The sequence below is a fragment of the Anas platyrhynchos genome, chromosome 20 (genome assembly GCF_047663525.1).
Source record: "Anas platyrhynchos isolate ZD024472 breed Pekin duck chromosome 20, IASCAAS_PekinDuck_T2T, whole genome shotgun sequence".
NCBI lineage: Eukaryota > Metazoa > Chordata > Aves > Anseriformes > Anatidae > Anas > Anas platyrhynchos.
In genome coordinates, this window is record NC_092606.1 from 10,752,862 (window position 1) to 10,770,654 (window position 17,793).

At 44.3% G+C, this 17,793-nt stretch overlaps 1 protein-coding gene across 5 annotated transcripts in view; it reads right to left on the reverse strand.

Annotated features, from left to right (window-relative positions):
• Positions 1–17,793, reverse strand: part of TYW1B (tRNA-yW synthesizing protein 1 homolog B) — a 109,135-nt gene that overhangs the window by 81,283 nt on the left and 10,059 nt on the right. For 3 of the 5 annotated variants that reach the window (XM_072026179.1, XM_027445999.3, XM_072026181.1), the window contains one exon: positions 3,959–4,085. The exons of 1 other annotated variant lie outside the window; for it this stretch is intronic. In XM_072026179.1, the coding sequence (XP_071882280.1) occupies positions 3,959–4,085 (127 nt within the window). Of the gene's footprint in view, positions 1–3,958; positions 4,086–5,585; positions 5,651–17,793 lie in introns of all 5 variants that reach the window. One more of the 5 variants, XM_072026180.1, reaches the window with a different exon arrangement.

Genomic DNA, 17,793 nt, shown 5'->3' on the forward strand with positions numbered 1-17,793 from the left:
AAGAAAATCTAGCAGGCTTAACTTTGCCTGGTTTCAGTCATTACATTTACTCTACTCACAGGTATTCACAGAAGAATTTTGTGTTTTTCAAAACTAATTTTTAATTTTCCCGTAGCCAATAACTGAATTCTGTGGTACATTTCAGAGACTGCACCAGTGTTACTAATCCCCGACCCAGCTGTGAGCTGTTAGTGCCACCTGGAGTTTCAGAGCAATACATAAATCACACCAAAACCCAAAGACATACAGAAACATTTCGGTGCACAGCCTGCAGAAGTGTACATCCAGCAGCACCAATCTCTGGGCAACTTCTCTGTGCAGTGGATTTGATTCCCAAAGCCACAGCACCTACATCTCAGCACAACGAGCCAAGCAGAGACCGTCAGAAGCTCAGAGCAGCAGGCACTGAAAAAAATCAGTCCAAGAACAGGCAGTAAAAGCTACCGACTACTTCACTACTTCTGAAAACCTAATCTCAAACAAGATTGATAAGCACTTGAAAAGCTTGGTTTTCAATATTCTTCTGAAGTCAGCCTCCAGATTTCTAATGCACGCTGAAAAACACAGATCAAAGCATATCTTTACATCGAGCAGGAAGCCAGAGCATGAAAGAAAGAAGTTAGTGAAGTAGCCCATACTATTTCAGATAGCAGCCATCTCTGAATAAGTACTTGCCTTTCAATACAAGTGAAATACAGATTATGGACACACTGGTGCTAAATTTTATGCACATTTAACCAGTAGAAACAGGATAATCCAACTGGGCTGCAGCAAAACTGTACTCGCAATAGCAAAGCAGCAACAGAATAATTTAATAGATGTCCATGGGGTCTGTCTTTGGGTAACACTAATACATTCCTGTTGTGTTATTACCTACTGCACAGTTACAAGAAACAGTCGTGTTCAGCAGTACATACAGTTGAAGAGGACAAAGCAAAGAACATGTTGGAAACAGAGTATGAGCAGATTAAAAAAAAAAAAAAAATTCAACTTTCAGCCCCAGCCAGGATTGTTTCAAGACTCTACAAGAAACTATAGAAAGCAAATGAGAAAGTAAGTTGGGCTGTGCCTACTCATCACCACAGGAAACATCCACATGAAAAGTTTGCTTCTATTTTCAGTTAATTTCATGACATCGACCTAAACAGATGAAGCAACTAAAGCATTAACATACTGTCAGCCCTCTCTCTCTCCAGCTATATTTGTTACTTGGAAGTACTAAGTAGTTCATGCTGTATGTGTATTTTATGCAAGACTGAACACCGATGGGAAGGGAATCAGTGTTTGCTCACAGCACAAGACCAGCTACGACTTTCAAAGAAACAGCTATTTCAGAGAACCTTTTATAAAGGTATTTGCAACCAGACAACTACAAGGGCTTACACCTACACAATTCAATATTTTAGATTATATTTAGCTGAAATTCACTGCCAGTGCTAAAATAAAACTATTAAGCAATATGCAGTTTACGCACAGGAAGGAGCTAAATTTGTCTGAAGGTGATTAAAAAATAAGACCAAGTGTTACAGTAGTCTGAAGAGATGCTGTTCAAAGGCAAACTTCTGTTATTTCTGTTATGCAACTACAGTTCAAAAGAACAGCTTTCTTCTGAATCACTACTACTGTTTTTTCCTTCTCTTGGGCTAATTATGCCCTTAGGGAGAATCTTGAAGAGACACTGAACCCATATCCAAAGCAAACAGTTGTCGCCAAATTAGATGATCTTCTGACAACACTGCACTGTTATTTTTTTGGGGGGATGGTGCTGAGGGAAGGAGCGAATTGCTTTATTTGTATAGCCACATAAGCTTGTCCTGGCATATTATTTGCAGAAAAGAGCTACAGCACAAGAAGAGAAAGGTAGATTTTTCTTCCAAAAGCATCCACTAAAGAATTATGTGAGAGGCAGAGGAAAGAAGGGGAGGGTTGCATCAGCAAGAGGCAGTCGTAACTGAAATTACATGCACAATAGTTTTAAGCCTTTCAAACTTCAGATTTAGGTGAGGAGACCCCCCAACCAGATGATCCACTGTTGGCACTACCCTGAATGCAAAAGGAACAGAGAAATATTTTCAAAATAGAAAGTATCTGAATAATGAATTCCTGTCTCTGGAACACCACAAGGAAAACCCAGTTATTTGGGCCTTTGCATCAAAAAAAAGAAAAAAATCCATCAGCAATGTGACCCTCCCTCCAGCATTATTTTTCAAACTACCACTTTTATACAGCACTAATACCCCACCGTTTCATTCATCCCCCAAAATGGAACCAGTAACGAATGGGTCATAGCGAGCCGGGGCATGAAGCGCTCCCACGACAACCCCTGTGACCACCCTGGCCTAACGAAGAGCCAAGGCAGAGCACTGCACCCCAAGAAGAGCATCCAAGCAGGGCAGTTGCTGAAAACCATGCACCCAGACCCCAGAAGTTAGTACCGCAGGCCACTTCTACATCCCTTCTAGGGCTCCTGCTGCCTCATGCAGGAGCTGAGATGCCTGGGGCACCCCATGGAAGCAGTGGCCCCAACCCTTTCAAAATAGGGGACTCATAGCAGAGCACGCACTCAGCTCCCTGCAGGCCAGCTCTAGAAGCAGGGAGGTGAGAAGAAGTCCAGAAGTCTCCAGCAGACCACTCCCCAGCCCTGCCAGCCAAATTCACCCATCCTCACAACACCCGTGTGGGCAGAGTGATTAGCCTTTCTGATCACATACAGTAGTAACAAAACAAGTACAAATAAAAGCCTGTAAGACTCCTCAAACTGCTCTGCAACTGCCACCATATCACAACCTTCAGAACCAAAGCTGAGAAGCATTGAACCAGCCTCCTACAGCCCTCCGCTGGCTCCAACCAGCAGCAATGCCACTGTGGACATGAGGATGAAGCACAATCACTGCTACTTCATGCTAAGTGTCATTTTAAAGAAGCTTTTGCTGGATTCTTTAAATCTGCAGGCTGAATGAAAGAACAGCTGTTTTACAACTGCACTAAGGTTAAAGAAAAACAACCAAACGAGTCAGACATGACAGGCAGAACACAACACCAGCCATCTACAAAAACTCAGGCTGAAGAATATCTGAGATCCTGTGGAGCAAACGTGTTGTGATCCCATGGCTGCTGGACTGACACAGAATGTGGTCAGAACTTCAGAGCCCAGCTCTGCAGCAATGTGTCTCCACTACAGTGACCAAAGAACCTTCTCCGACACATCAGGAGAAAGGCTATTGATTCAGCAGGCAAGAGAACTGAGTACACTCATCCTGAAAAAAATCACACAGGCTCCCTTTAGTCTCTAACCACAGTGACAGAGCAGCACAGGGCAGCTCACATCTCCCTTCTCCGGGCTTTACCACTCACAGCTGAGGGTTTTGAACTGCAGGGCTGTTGGCTTGGCTCCTCTCATGCTTGCCCTCTGTTTTAAAAGACTTGTCCTCTATTAGCTCATTAACACTGTTCATTACAACTCATAGGAGAACTACTAACCTAGTCATCTAGCAGATGACATTTGAAAGACTTTCCTTATCGGAAATGAAGTTTTAGTGCCAAAAAAGCAGAGGCATTTGAAACTGAAATAAAAGCACGGAACTAAAGTGCAAGACAGAAACAAATCTGATCTTTAAATATTCTTACAGAAGCCTATACTTAGTCCTATGTGCCTCACGCTCCTATCTTCTATCTCAAACTGACTTAGCAGAAGTTACACCCTGAGAACTCTGCTACCCTCTCTGTACTTTACTGTGCATCATGCTGAGATGCATTACACAGCTTTAGATTCTTCCCCCGTGGAACACAGATACAGACAGCCCTATCCTAATTTCTCTTGCCTCTGGTTAGAGCTTACCAGAAGCCTACCAGGACTCACAGTCCAGAGCAGCATCTTTGAGAGAAAACAGGCTTTCACTGGCTCTGTTAACAGCCCACCACTAAGCCAGGACTACTGCCCAGGCTGACAGAACCTCACCTTGCTTTGTGAGCGCGTCTCTCAGAGCTGCAGTTATCATCTCTCTCTTTTCACCTGCCTCCTTCCTCCCGGCGGTCTCTCCAGACAAGCTCGTTCCAACATGTCCTTCCTCAAGCTCACGTTCTCTCTGTTTAAAGACAGTGAATTACAACCACTTAGATTGAAACATCATGTTTTAAGCACTGTGGCACAGTTCAACGAGTCCTGACAGACCTGCTAGACTTAAAACCTACACAAGTGCCCACACATGAGTTCTGCATTCATGTAATCCTGCATTTGATCCCTCTTCCCATCTGTCACTGACCTTTGAGTAATTTAGGACGGTGAATTAAAATAAGAGAAAAAGATCCATACGTGACACTCTACATTTGTTCTAACGGAGCAAGAAAATTTCCTAGGACACTTTAAGAAACCAGGTGCTTGAATCTCATCTGGAAGCAGGAGGGACTCCAGGCTTTAAACCCACGGGTTTTGTGATTGCAAAGTAACCTCACCTCTCCACAGCATGCAGACCCAAAGGAACAAACCATCCTGTTTGGAAATGCAGCTGCCTGGAGTGACAAAGCAGCTATTGTCTCAGTTATTTGGGACAGACAGTGGAAGAAAGCCACGTCACTGCAGTGATTTGGACAGCCGAAGAGTTTAGACTAGAAGATGCTCTCCACGAGTCACCTAAAAGGACAGCCAAGAGCACCACCAAAATTCAGTGATCAAGAAAAGGCTATTTTCCTCCAACTCCAGACAGAAGCTGCTGCATCCCACAAGTTTGGCTTTCAACAGATGCTGCTTTATAAACATGCTTAAGCTCATAGAGTTTACTTAAAAACAAATACAAGAATATCATGTATTAGCATAAAGTTAAAAGAAGAGAAACAAACAAATCCCAGCACGTAAAAAACTGTGAATCCCCTGCTGTATAAGTGTCACTTCTGAGACTTTATGGGTATTTATTACTTTATGTCTGCACAAAGAAGCATGAAAGTGTAAATAATTACTTTGATATTTCATGCAACTTATAATCTGTCAGTCCTTTATGGCTTTTTGAAATATTAGAGAAGTTACGGATAAACAACAAACAAAAACCAACAGAGGACATTCTGTTTCTACAAAACAGGCTATTTCACATCCAAGTGTCTTTTGCGCCAAAGACATCAAGAAGTTCATGCAAATGCTTCCAAGTTTACCCACCAACTGTTCACATCGCTAATGAAACCAGTGCGCTTGGCTTGCCAAACTGTGTTCTTCACAAAGTAACCCAGCCGTCCCTGAACATACATATCTTGTGTACCTGAGCAAAACTTCAGAAAGCAATTACAGGTAATCCAGAAGCAAAAAAAAAAAAAAAAAAAAAATTCTCAGGGGTTCCAGAACAAAGGAAATTTCATAATACTTGAGAAGAAAAGCTTTGTCTACAGTTTCAGTGAGGCTGTGCAGGAAGGTGTTTTCTAGCGACCAGTAACATAACTTGGGCCATACTGAAGGAGAAAGCAGCTTCCATCTTTCACTTTCCTTCACTCAGTTTGCTGAAAAGCAGTAGGTTACTTTTGTCTTTTAAATAGGAAGATTGCATTAGTTTCTATAACACATTACAAACTCCCCTGAAAGGTTGGCTCTATGAAGTACATACATGCTGTTGAGTTTGTAAGCTCACATCCATCCATCAACTTAATCGTCAGGGAACTGCAGAGTCACCTGGGTTGGAGAAAGAAAGACCTTCAAGAACACAAAATCCAACCATCAACCTGACCTACCATGTACCACCATTAAACCATGTCCCTTAGGGCCACTTTCACGCATCTCTTAAATACCTACAGGGATGGGGACTCCTCCAGCTGAGCAGCCTGTTCCACAATGTTTAACCACCTTTGCCATGACAAAGGTCTTCCTGATATCCAATCTAGACCTCCCCTGGTACAATTTGAAGCCATTGCCTTGCATCGCATTAATTGTCACCTGAGAAAAGCGAGCAATACCCTCCTTGCTGCAGCCTCCTTTCAGGCAGCTACAGGGAGTAACGAGGTCTCCCTGCAGCCTCTTCTCCAGACTCAATGACACCAGTTCCCTCAGTCGCCCCTCATACATCTTGTTTTCCAGTCCCTTCACCCAGCTTTGTTGTTCTTCTCTGCACATGCTCGAGCAATTCAATATCCTTCTTGCAGGGCAAGTGCAGGGCACCACACTGAACACCATATTCAAGATGCAGCCCCACCAGTGCTGCGTACAGGGGACAATCCCCTTGGTGGATTTTGATCATGAAGACCTCTTCCCTACTAGTCCTGCTGGCCACGCTGTTTCTGCTGTTGGCCCTCTTGGCCACACGGCTGGCTTGTGTTCAGCCAGCTCTCGAGCAGTACCCCAAGGTCCTTTTCCACCAGGCAGCTTTCCAGCCATTCTTCCCCAGGCCTGTATCACCTCATGGGGCTGTTGTGAGCCACGCGCTTAGAGCCCAGCACTAAGTCTGGCATCATTTAGCATCAAGGCTGTTCAGAAATAAAATATTAATATTACTGAAAAAGCCTCATGCATAAAGAAGGGAGGAGATAAAAATCCTCATCTTTTAACTATTAATTCTTAAACTAAGGGCTTCTCCCACATCATTTAACCAACAACTAGGCACGACCATCCACTTAAAAATGAAAGGCACTATCTCAGCACAGACTCATTAGCTTGCCAAAGCAAGACACCATGAAGGATTTGTGAGTAGACACATGCTGGCACATCCACTCTGCTATCTCATGCCAGGTTAAACCCCCCCCGGAACTCAATGTGCATTATGTAGCACATCATAACATTAAAAAATGCAGTGATTCACTTAATCATAGAATCATAGAATCATAGAATATCCTGAGTTGGAAGGGACCCTTAAGGATCATCAAGTCCAACTCTTGACACCGCACAGGTCTACCCAAGTTCAGACCATGTGACTAAGTGCACAGTCCAATCTCTTCTTAAATTCAGTCAGGCTCGGTGCAGTGACCACTTCCCTGGGGAGCCTGTTCCAGTGTGCAACCACTCTCTCTGTGAAGAACCCCTTCCTGATGTCCAGCCTAAACTTCCCCTGCCTCAGCTTAACTCCATTCCCGCGGGTCCTGTCGCTGGTGTTAATGGAGAAAAGGTCTCCTGCCTCTCGACACCCCCTTACGAGGAAGTTGTAGACTGCGATGAGGTCTCCCCTCAGCCTCCTCTTCTCCAGGCTGAACAGGCCCAGTGCCCTCAGCCGTTCCTCGTACGTCTTCCCCTCCAGGCCTTTCACCATCTTCGTAGCCCTCCTCTGGACACTCTCCAACAGTTTCATGTCCTTTTTATACTGTGGTGCCCAGAACTGCACACAGTACTCGAGGTGAGGCCGCACCAGCGCAGAGTAGAGCGGGACAATCACCTCCCTCGACCTACTAGCGATGCCGTGCTTGATGCACCCCAGGACACGGTTGGCCCTCCTGGCTGCCAGGGCACACTGCTGGCTCATATTCAACTTGCTGTCTACCACGACCCCCAGATCCCTCTCTTCTAGGCTGCTCTCCAGCGTCTCATCGCCCAGTCTGTACGTGCAGCCAGGGTTTCCCCGTCCCAGGTGCAGGACCCGGCACTTGCTCTTATTGAACTTCATGCAGTTGGCGATCGCCCAGCTCTCCAACCTATCCAGATCCCTCTGCAAGGCCTTTCCACCCTCATTCGAGTCCACAACTCCTCCAAGTTTGGTGTCATCAGCAAACTTGCTCAAAATGCCTTCTATTCCTACATCCAGATCGTTTATAAAAATATTGAAAAGTACCGGCCCTAAAATGGAGCCTTGAGGGACCCCACTGGTGACCGCCCGCCAGCCTGACGCAGCCCCATTCACCATAACCCTTTGGGCCCTGCCCGTTAGCCAATTGCTCACCCATCGTATGATGTTTTTATTTAGCTGTATGCTGGACATTTTGTCCAGTAGGATCCTATGGGAAACCGTGTCAAAAGCCTTGCTGAAGTCCAAAAAAATCACATCAGCTGGTTTCCCTTGGTCCACCATACGGGTGATCTTATCATAAAAGGAAATCAGGTTAGTTAGGCAGGACCTACCCTTCACAAACCCATGCTGGCTGGGACCAATGACTGCTTTGTCCCCCAGGTGCGCCTCAATACGTTCGAGAACCATCTTCTCCATGATTTTACCAGGCACTGACGTGAGACTGACAGGCCTGTAATTGCTAGGGTCTTCTTTCTGACCCTTCTTGAAAATCGGCACAACATTTGCCAGCTTCCAGTCTACCGGGACCTCTCCAGACTCCCAGGATCGTTGAAAAATAATTGAGAGAGGTTCCGCGATGACGTCCGCCAGCTCCTTCAGCACCCGGGGATGAATCCCATCCGGACCCATGGACTTGTAGGGATCCAGGTGGAGTAGCAGATCCCGCACACGTTCAGGGTCGGTCGGGAGTTTGTCATCCCCACCGTCCCGGTCCTCCAGCTCGGGGCACCCTGGGTCCCGAAGCCCATCATCGGCATTGAAGACAGAGGCAAAGAAGGCGTTAAGCGTCTCTGCTTTGCCTATGTCATCGTCTGTGAGAAGACCTTCCCTGTCAAGGAGCGGCCCTATGTATTCTTTAGTTCTCCTTTTTCCATTCACATATCTAAAAAAACCCTTTTTATTTTCTCTCACAGACACAGCCAGCTTCAACTCTAGGTGTGCTTTAGCCACACGAATTTTCTTCCTACAGACACGAGCAGCATCCCTGTATTCTTTCCATGTCACCCGGCCCTCCTTCCAGTAGCGAAACACTCTCTGTTTCCGCCTAATCTCCATTAGAATGTTCCTGGTCAGCCACGCCGGCCTCCTGCCCCGCCTGCCTGACTTGCGATATTTAGGAATCGCCTGATCTTGTGCTTCTAGGAGGCATCGCTTAAAGAGTGACCAGCACTGGTGGACATCAAGGCCTTCAAGAGCAGCTTCCCAGGGGACCTTGCTGACTAGTTCCCCGAGCAGCCTGAAGTCCGCCTTCCCCATATCTAGGGATGAGGTTTTGGTGGCACTTTTCCTTCTGTCACCGTAAATTTTGAACTCAACCACTTCATGGTCGCTATGACCGAGGCGGCCACCAATCACCACATCTCCCACCAGACCCTCTCTGTTTTCTAGCAACAGGTCTAGGAGGGCACCTTTCCTAGTTGGCTCCGTTAGCACCTGCACCAAAAAGTTATCATCTAGGTGCTTCATGAACCTCCTGGACTTGCTCGTGTCAGCCGTGTGGCACTCCCAGTTAACGTCTGGCAAGTTGAAGTCCCCCATAAGGACAAGGGGAGTTAATCTCGAGGCCTCTCTTAGTTCTGTAAAGAATAAGTTATCGGCGCTATCGTCCTGGCCAGGCGGTCTGTAATAGACTCCCACAACGACATCCCCTTTATTCGTTCGTCCCTTGATCCTTACCCAGAGGCTCTCAACTTTGCCATCGCCGACCTGAAGTTCCACACAGTCCAGCCCCTGCTTCACATACATCGCCACCCCACCACCTCGCCTACCCTGCCTGTCCCTCCTGAAGAGCCTGTAACCGTCTATCGCAACACCCCAGTCACAGGACTCATCCCACCAGGTTTCGCTTATGCCGATGATGTCGTAGTTGCGGGACTGGGCCAGGACTTCTAACTTAACTACAAAGACGACATCCTATCCAAGCCAGCCTTCAGATACAGGGACAGTCCTTCTGAATTCAAGAGTTTGCATTCCTACCTGCCTGTTGTGCCTATCACTGCCATAGCTGAGAAAAGTACCTAAACATAAGAACAAATATATAAAATTGCTTTACTGGCAAGGCAGAAACGTGTTTATTTCAATGATCATTTCCCCCTTGGAGAGGATGTTAATATTTTTTCCTCTTTCATCTTGATGTGAAAGCCTGTAAACAAAATAATTGTTTTTTTTTCCTCTGAACTGCAATACCTGAGTTGTTCTGTTTGGCAAGTGATTGGCTTCAAATATTTCTTAGGGGAAACTGAATTCACACCCCCATGAGTTTCACTGATTTGCTTAATAAACCTTTCATATCTATTTTTAGGATTTGAGTGCAGACAACAAAGTTAACTTTGCACAGAGCAAACTTCTTGAGTTCTAGCAATTTAGCAGGAAGTCCCATAGTAAATCTAAAGCAAGTTACTGTCTTTCCGTAACAAATCAAGCGAGCACTGACAAGAGCCAGCTTTTTGTGCCCTTGAAATACTTCCCTGCCAGAAAACTGAAGTAATCCCCTGGTCTGTATTCACCGATGAGAGCCCACAGACAGAAAGCCCCGTGAGTTCCTCCCAGTTCCTTGATAACTCAGGGTTCAGCACAGCTCTTGCTGCAGCCTGCAGGAGCTTCAGCCTGCTGTCATGCAAGCAGGTCTGAGTAAGAGCATCAAGACCCACATGTAGGGACTAATGATCTACTCCTCTGCAAGTGAAGGCGAAAGTCCTTCCGTTTCTTGCCATACAGGCAGCACAGACACGAGCAGCACGTACTTTGTGTACAGGCAGCGAAAATCTGGCAGAGACATTCCCTGCCAAGGCAGAGGTGCTGCTGCCCCTCTCACAGGCCACAGTTCAAGTGCTTCAAAGGATTTCCTACAAATCTCCCTAGGAAACTCACCCACAGCCACTTTCAAATCTGGTCAGCGTGACCAACAGCACATGCTACTGCCACTTCTCTTTGAGCTGCTCTCTCCAGGACATCAAGGTGCTTGGTGTCTGTGTTTTCCGTTTTAAAACATCAAATGCTTTCCAGACTACTATTGTGGGCAGGGGAGGAGGAAAAAAAAAAAAAAAAAGGGAAGTTCAGTGTAAACTCCATACAGAAGTATGCCCTTAAACTAACTTAACTTAGCATTTTTAGCCTCATGGCTCTATTTATGTCCCAGAGCTGAAAAAAATATGTTCCCTGAGAAGTTGAGAAGTTTTTGCCCCTGGAAGGAAAACACCCAAAATATATCCCAACTCTGACTGAACTTATTTCCTACTTAGCCTCCCACTGGGCAAACGAGAGGGAACCCTGGTCTTGTCATAATTTACAGCCTCATCCATCAAAAGACTCTAGGATCTTCTAACAAATGAAAGGCACAAACGCTAAGAAAACAGTAATACATCAGCGGCTGGAGACATGAGAAACAGAACTGGAGCTAAGGGAAAAATGTTGGCAAGGTTGTCAGGAAAAGACTGCCTGGCAGCAAGAAGCATTAGTAAAACTTTCCCAGGGGAGTGGTTAAATGAGGTATTGAAGTTCATGAATTACATGAATGAAGAGTTGAAACCTCCACCAAGCAGTGCTCTGGAAGCAATACCCCAGTGACAATAGGACAGTTAAAGCTGACAAGCTTCCCCTGGTTCAGGCCCAGCAATCTCTGGCACTATAGGCAGTGGTTTCCTGAGGGACCAACCTTCCCACAAGAGCAGGACAGAACATAAGCTCACACAAGAAGACTGCTAGCCTGCTGCTCCAGGTACAGAGAGCTGGCTGTCACACAGCCCAGTGGTTGCAAACAGAAATGGAACTGCTCAGTCCATGGACTAAATGCCCTGTCACTCTTACATCAATGTGGGATACTCTAACTGCTGTCAGTCATCACTAAAAATGGCCCTGAGCATTTGCAAGTGAGCACAAAAATGAGTATTAGAAACTTGGATTGAGTAATCACTGAACCAGCAAACACCCTAACAGCATGAAAATCTTATTAAAAATAGCTACTGGTGTCTACATAATCACAAGTTACATACCCACTCCATACATCACTGCCCAGTTAAGCAAAGAGCCTGAACCGAAGCAAAAAGCAGACGAGAGAGAAAAGCCTGACAGCTAAGAAATGGAGAACTTGGCAATCCATTCCTTTGCCATGGACTGAAACAGGAGGCGGCTTGATCAAAAGCAAGAGCCATGATATGTATTTTCAAGATCTGTCCCTGAAGTGGAAAAAGCCCCTGAGAAGTTCTGATAGATAAAAACAAAAACTGAGGAGATATTTTCTCCTGTGATAGATACCTTCATGACTTTTCAGTAAAGCTCTGGAAAGAAGTTTCCATCCACACCTAAACTGCTATGCTAAACAATAACCCAAGGCCCCTTGCATCTTTCTCCGGCAGCAGGTACTAGGTGCCATCCAAAGAAAGGATGCCATCCAAACACAACTGCAGCTCAGACCCTGTTGAGGGAATCCTGCATTTTCTTTGTTTGAAGAGTCAATGCTGAGATTTTTGGACACACACAAAAGCAGTGAGGATTCATTTTAAAATCCAAACTCATGCAGACAAGTGATGACAGAAGGCTTATGCTGCTACCTAACTGAATCAGCTTGTAAGGGGCACAGCACACCCTCCGTGAAGCACAGAAACATGAGCAATCCCACCAATGTCCATTTTCTTGTAGTACAGCATCAGAGAGAATCATCAAGGACAAAAATTCCCAGACCATAACTCTAAAGTATATATGCAGGGCTACAAAAGGATTTTTGAGATTGCTTCACTGAGCTATAATATCACTGCTTTGCTGTAAGGAAGGTTTTTACAAGGTGCAGTTAAACCTTGTCTGCATTTCATGTGCTACTTCATGACTCTGTCGACATTTGTTTGATTTGGGAAGCTTCCTTGGACACACCATAAAGACTGATTTTTCAAAGGAAACAGAAGAATCAAAAACTAAAAAAGTCTGCCTGTCTCCACCCAAAAGTAACTAGCTTATATTTGAGAACTGGGACATATATTCACATTATTCCTTTCTTCTGTGCTACTATAATCAAAACTAAAACCTAGGAAACAAGATTTAATAAGTGTCCTGAAGTGCTCAGCTCAGCCTAAAGCCAGCAAGACTTTCTGCTATAGTCCATTTTGCTTTTTCACACACAGAACATGTAAGCACACTTTTTTTTTTGAGGGTCTTGCCCTATTTTGCACACTTTTTTTTAAATGGCTCTGTAAAAGACTTCTCCATTCCATTTCTTTTTCCATACAGTTTGGGGGGGGGGGGGGGTGGGACACGGGACAAAAGGACATTTTACTTCAACATCAATCTTCCAAGCAGCTAAAACATCATGCACACATTCAAAAAGAGTTATGAATTTCTATTCTGTGATCATTGGCTACGTTTGAAGCAGCCTCCAGTCAGCAATCTGAGCTAATATCAGCTAGACGTATGTTTCCTACTATCAATACCTGGTCTGGAAAAAGACAACCTTTGTAAGCAGTGAAGTTGGCTGGACTCCATACTGCTCTTCTGTATTAGAAACACTGAGTGTCTTCCAGAGAAGGGAAGGCAGACTAGTGCACTGACACGGGTCAGGTGTGAGCAAGAGAAGTTGCCAGCTCCCATAACTACCTTAGAGATGCAGCTTGCATTTTGTCTTCACAGTTCCTGTCAAGCAGGAAAGCATTTAACCATAAAATGATAATTCAGGTTATGAAACAGTGCTAAAAGGCAAAAGCGCTTTTGACACTTTGCCTAGGGAAATGAGAGTCCCAAGCATGACTCCCCCCTTGGGTTGGATTTCTCAGGAAGACCATTCAGCCAAAGACCACATTCAAGCTCGTGATCATAAGGACCCAGGGCTAACCGGAGAGCAGCAAACAAGTCCCTATTTGCTCTTCCTCCCACTTCCCCAAGAATATCCAAATCTTCCAAGCATCCAAATTAACAGGTCTGTCCTGTAGCCTGTTCAATGATTTGCACTAGTCACCTTCTCAGAATTATTAGATAAAAGACACAAGATTAATAATGTATTTTTAACTCATATAATATTCTTGTAATAACCATACATGTAAACCCAAAAGGAAATTACCTGGTTTCTACCATAGTAAGTTTTCATTGACTGTAAGAGAATATAAACTAGACAATTAGCAATTGGGAAAACGGGCATCGAAGAGCCCTGTAGAGCATCCCTCAAACTTTGCCTGCTTTGTCAGCTCAAATATCAAAGAAAACAAAATCAGGGCTCACCTTGCAACAGGAAAGACAAAACAGCTCCCACTGTCTGTAATGGGTGCTGTCCTCCATGCAGAGGAACAGGGCACTGAACAAGCTGGAGGCTGTATACTCACTGCAGTCAAGAGCCACTTACAATCTATTCCAACCCCTGGGAAGTTGCAATAAATAAGGTTTGATTGGAGACTACATGTGGACAGGCTTACTGGCAGCTGCACTGCTGAACAACCGATCTGCGGGGTTCATCTAGCAGAACACGGATGCATTTACAGTACCTCTTAACACCTTATCCAAACACATTTATTCGGCTTGAAGCACAGCATCTGCTGCCATCCTTATGCTAGTCACTCCTTGGATACAGCAGCAACAGGCCACTTCCTCCACACTCCTCCCAGTAATTACCATCAGCAGATAATTGTTCCATGCATTGATTTGTGGACTTCTGTTCAGTTGTGTTATTTGCCTGGCAAGAAACTTAAAAACTCCACAGGAAAAAAACACCTGAAGAAACACAGCACAAAGTTTCTGCAAGAAATGGTAAGCACAGGGGCTGGGCTGCTGCAGGAAACACCCTGATCTTCTCCAATAGCAGATGGGGAGAAGAAAAGGCTGCAAATAAAGATGAAATCTAATGCTCAGATGGACTTAAAACACTTCTGAAATTTGATATTTAACAGCTTTGCATTACTATCCAATTATCAAAGGGCTGGAGCACCTCTCCTTTGAGGACAGGCTGAGAGAGCTGGGGTTTTTCAACCCAGAGAAGGGAAGGCTCTGGGGAATCCTCACATTGGCCATACAGTGCCTAAGGGGAACTGCAGGAAAGCTGAGGAGGGACTCTGTCATGGGGTGTAGTGATAGGGCAAGGATTAATTCCTTTAAACTAAAAGGGGGTAGAGTTAGATTAGTTATTAGGAAGAAATTCTTTACTCAGAGGGTGGTGAGGCACTGGCACAGGTTGCCCAGAGAAGCTGTGGGTGCCCCATCCTTGCAAGTGCTCAAGGCCAGGCTGGATGGGGCTTTGAGCAACCTGCTCTAGTGGGAGCTGTCCCTGCCCTTGGCAGGGGCTTAGAATTGGATGGTCTGTAAGGTCCCTCCAACCCAAACCATTTTGTGATTCTATTGACTAATTTACAACAAACTAAAGAGCAGTGAGGGGTATGGGATCTACCAACCAGCACAGAAATCAGGCTCTTTACTCTCTGAACTCAAAGCCCTTTACAAATGCTTATCAGGGAAAGCCAGCATCACAGTGCACGTCAAAGACAGACTGCCCGGTTAGAAGCAACCTTTATTTTTCCTACCTATATCTTTGGGTGCTCCCAGGTTCTACATGGAAACTGAAAGCCTGAAAATCTTACATTGTTTACAAGTTATAATTCTTCACATCAGTCAAGGCATAAAGAAAGATTTGAACACAGGAAGAGGACAGGGAAAAGCATCCCTTGGACAAATTCAGATTTCAGTGCTGGTAGTCATCCCTGAACAGGGAAATGATGTTTCTTAAAGCTTGTTTCAAGATGCAGGATCACTCTGAATTCTGAGCCAGAATAGCAGAGGTCAAAATCTAGCCCAGAGACTGAGCTGCTGAAGATAAGAGTGATTTTTTCCTCTACAAATCTGTCACCCATGAAAAGTTAGAGAAACTTCTTGGAAAGCTCTAAAGGCACACATCATTTTTAGCCATTTCTAAATCTGACAATTAAGTACTGAGCCTCATTCAATTCAGCTAAAACACAGCTAACAACTCTTGCATGCTCTAGAAGCTTATGCTTCTATAAAAGTTGCATGCAACACTGTCCGTAAATCTCATATTTAATTCTTAAGTCTTGAAACTTACTGTCCCACTTCATGTAAAACTCCAGTCAACTCCACTAAAAGCTTCTTCACCGAGGGTCAGAAAAGTCTGGTCTGCCATGGCTTACAAGAGGCTCTTAAGAACCACTGAGTAACTTGATTCACTATCCTAGCGGTGACAGGATAACAGCAACATTAGGATGACTTTTTAGAGAGGAGAGCTGGGGGAAAGGGGAAGAACTAAAAAAAAAAATAAATCAAGAAACCAGTTCTGTCGCAAACAGCAATAAAACAAACTTCTTGAACAGACTTTCTTGGGCATGCTTTCTTTCCTATAAAGTCAACCCTATCTTGTTCTCACACCCTCTTCCTTTGTATTTACATCACAAACATGACTATCAGCCTCATTAAACTTTGAAAAAAACAGAACACTAATCTCTAAACCGAGCCAACAAAATATGCCCATTTGATTACCTCCCAACCCATCCAAAAAAAATAGGATATTATTATTACTCATGCCTGCAGTTTCCAAATATGAAGGTTAATAAAGCCATTTCATTCCCTTGGAACCAGTCTAGATTGATCTGTCTTTCTAGTTTATCACAATCTCCCAGCTGTGGGAGATAATCTACATTAAGAAATGGTGTCCCTGTGATTAATTACAGTCTTGCAGGCCACAAACATATCCATTAGATTTCTCAATTTTATCTGATAAATATATTTCAAGGGGGTGTCAATGACTTTGGAAGATGGGTAAGCGTACTGCAATTGTACAACTTAAAGTCTACTAGTTACGAAACCCATTAAGAAGAGCTATTGCCTTCTGCTGCTGCATAACAGCACTTTGGAGAACAGGCCCAGACTGTCAGCCTAAAAAACAACAAGCCAGAATAAACAGATGCAGAGAAAATCCAGAACTAAACCTAGCTGTCCATGCATCCCCCAGCCCAGCATCACAGCCTTGAATCATCAGACACCAAGAGAAGCAACCAGAGAGCTGGCTGTGATAGACTGATCTGCCAGCCCTCTTTGGGCCATGGCTGCATTACACACTTCTGGACTTTCATGCCTGAGCACTTCATTAAAGTTTAGATGCCATCCGTACTGATATAAAGGTCAGAGTTCTGTTCAGAATCCTACTAAGCATCATCCATTTCTTGTGGTAGCAAGGTCCAAAAAATTGCATTACTCAGAGTGCTGGATTTCAGAAGCTATTAAATAGCCATCATGAGACAGAAGAAGATTCAATAAAGTGTGGAATTTCCCTTTATACCAATCATCATTTAATATATTTGAATGATGTCCCTTTGATACCCCAGTCTTTCAAGTTTTGGGCTCGTATTAAGTGTAGAAGGTGAACATCATCACCTTGAACAACATTCCTTCATTCCTCAGTCCTTAAAAATCTCTCTTTTCCAAGGAATAGCGTGTAATAACTACAACTGTACCAGGAAGATAGGTTCAGTCATTCACCTTGTACTCCTGGATCCATCTGCCTGATCCAAATAATTGCAAAAATCCAGTACTTGTCTCAGATCCTTAGGCTACACTTTGTAAAACACAAGTAAGCCAAAGCATACAAAAAAGACAGCTGTAGGCATACAGACACAAAACAAGCTGTAAAGCAATCCAGTCTAGATTCTCATCAAGTAATAGGAGATGGATGCAAAATTAAATTACTATCACCTGCAGATATTTGAGTAAACATTCGTTAGATATACTTGTCTCTACAGCCTCACTCTGCTATCCCACAGAAAGCAAACCAACAATGAATTGTGAGAATCACTAGCAGATAAGACAGATGTGCAGCTAGTCATAAGTGGCAAAATGCCTCCAAAAGATCAGAGCTCAATCAAAAAACACTTCAAGAAGCTAACTGCATTGCACAAGGCAGAACCTTCTACTCTATTGCCCATAAGCGGAGTTAATATACACAACACTGAAATCCCAAAAAACACATGCTGGAAACTGCCAAGCGTATTTCAAACCCAAGACGCTCTGCACGCAAAGTGTTTGTGATGTAACCCTGAAATACCCACATTTTCTTTAAACTCACTGGCTTGTACATAGGCAGTTCAGACAGGGAAATCCAAAGCACTTGCCTGTATCTGTAAGGATTACTGCA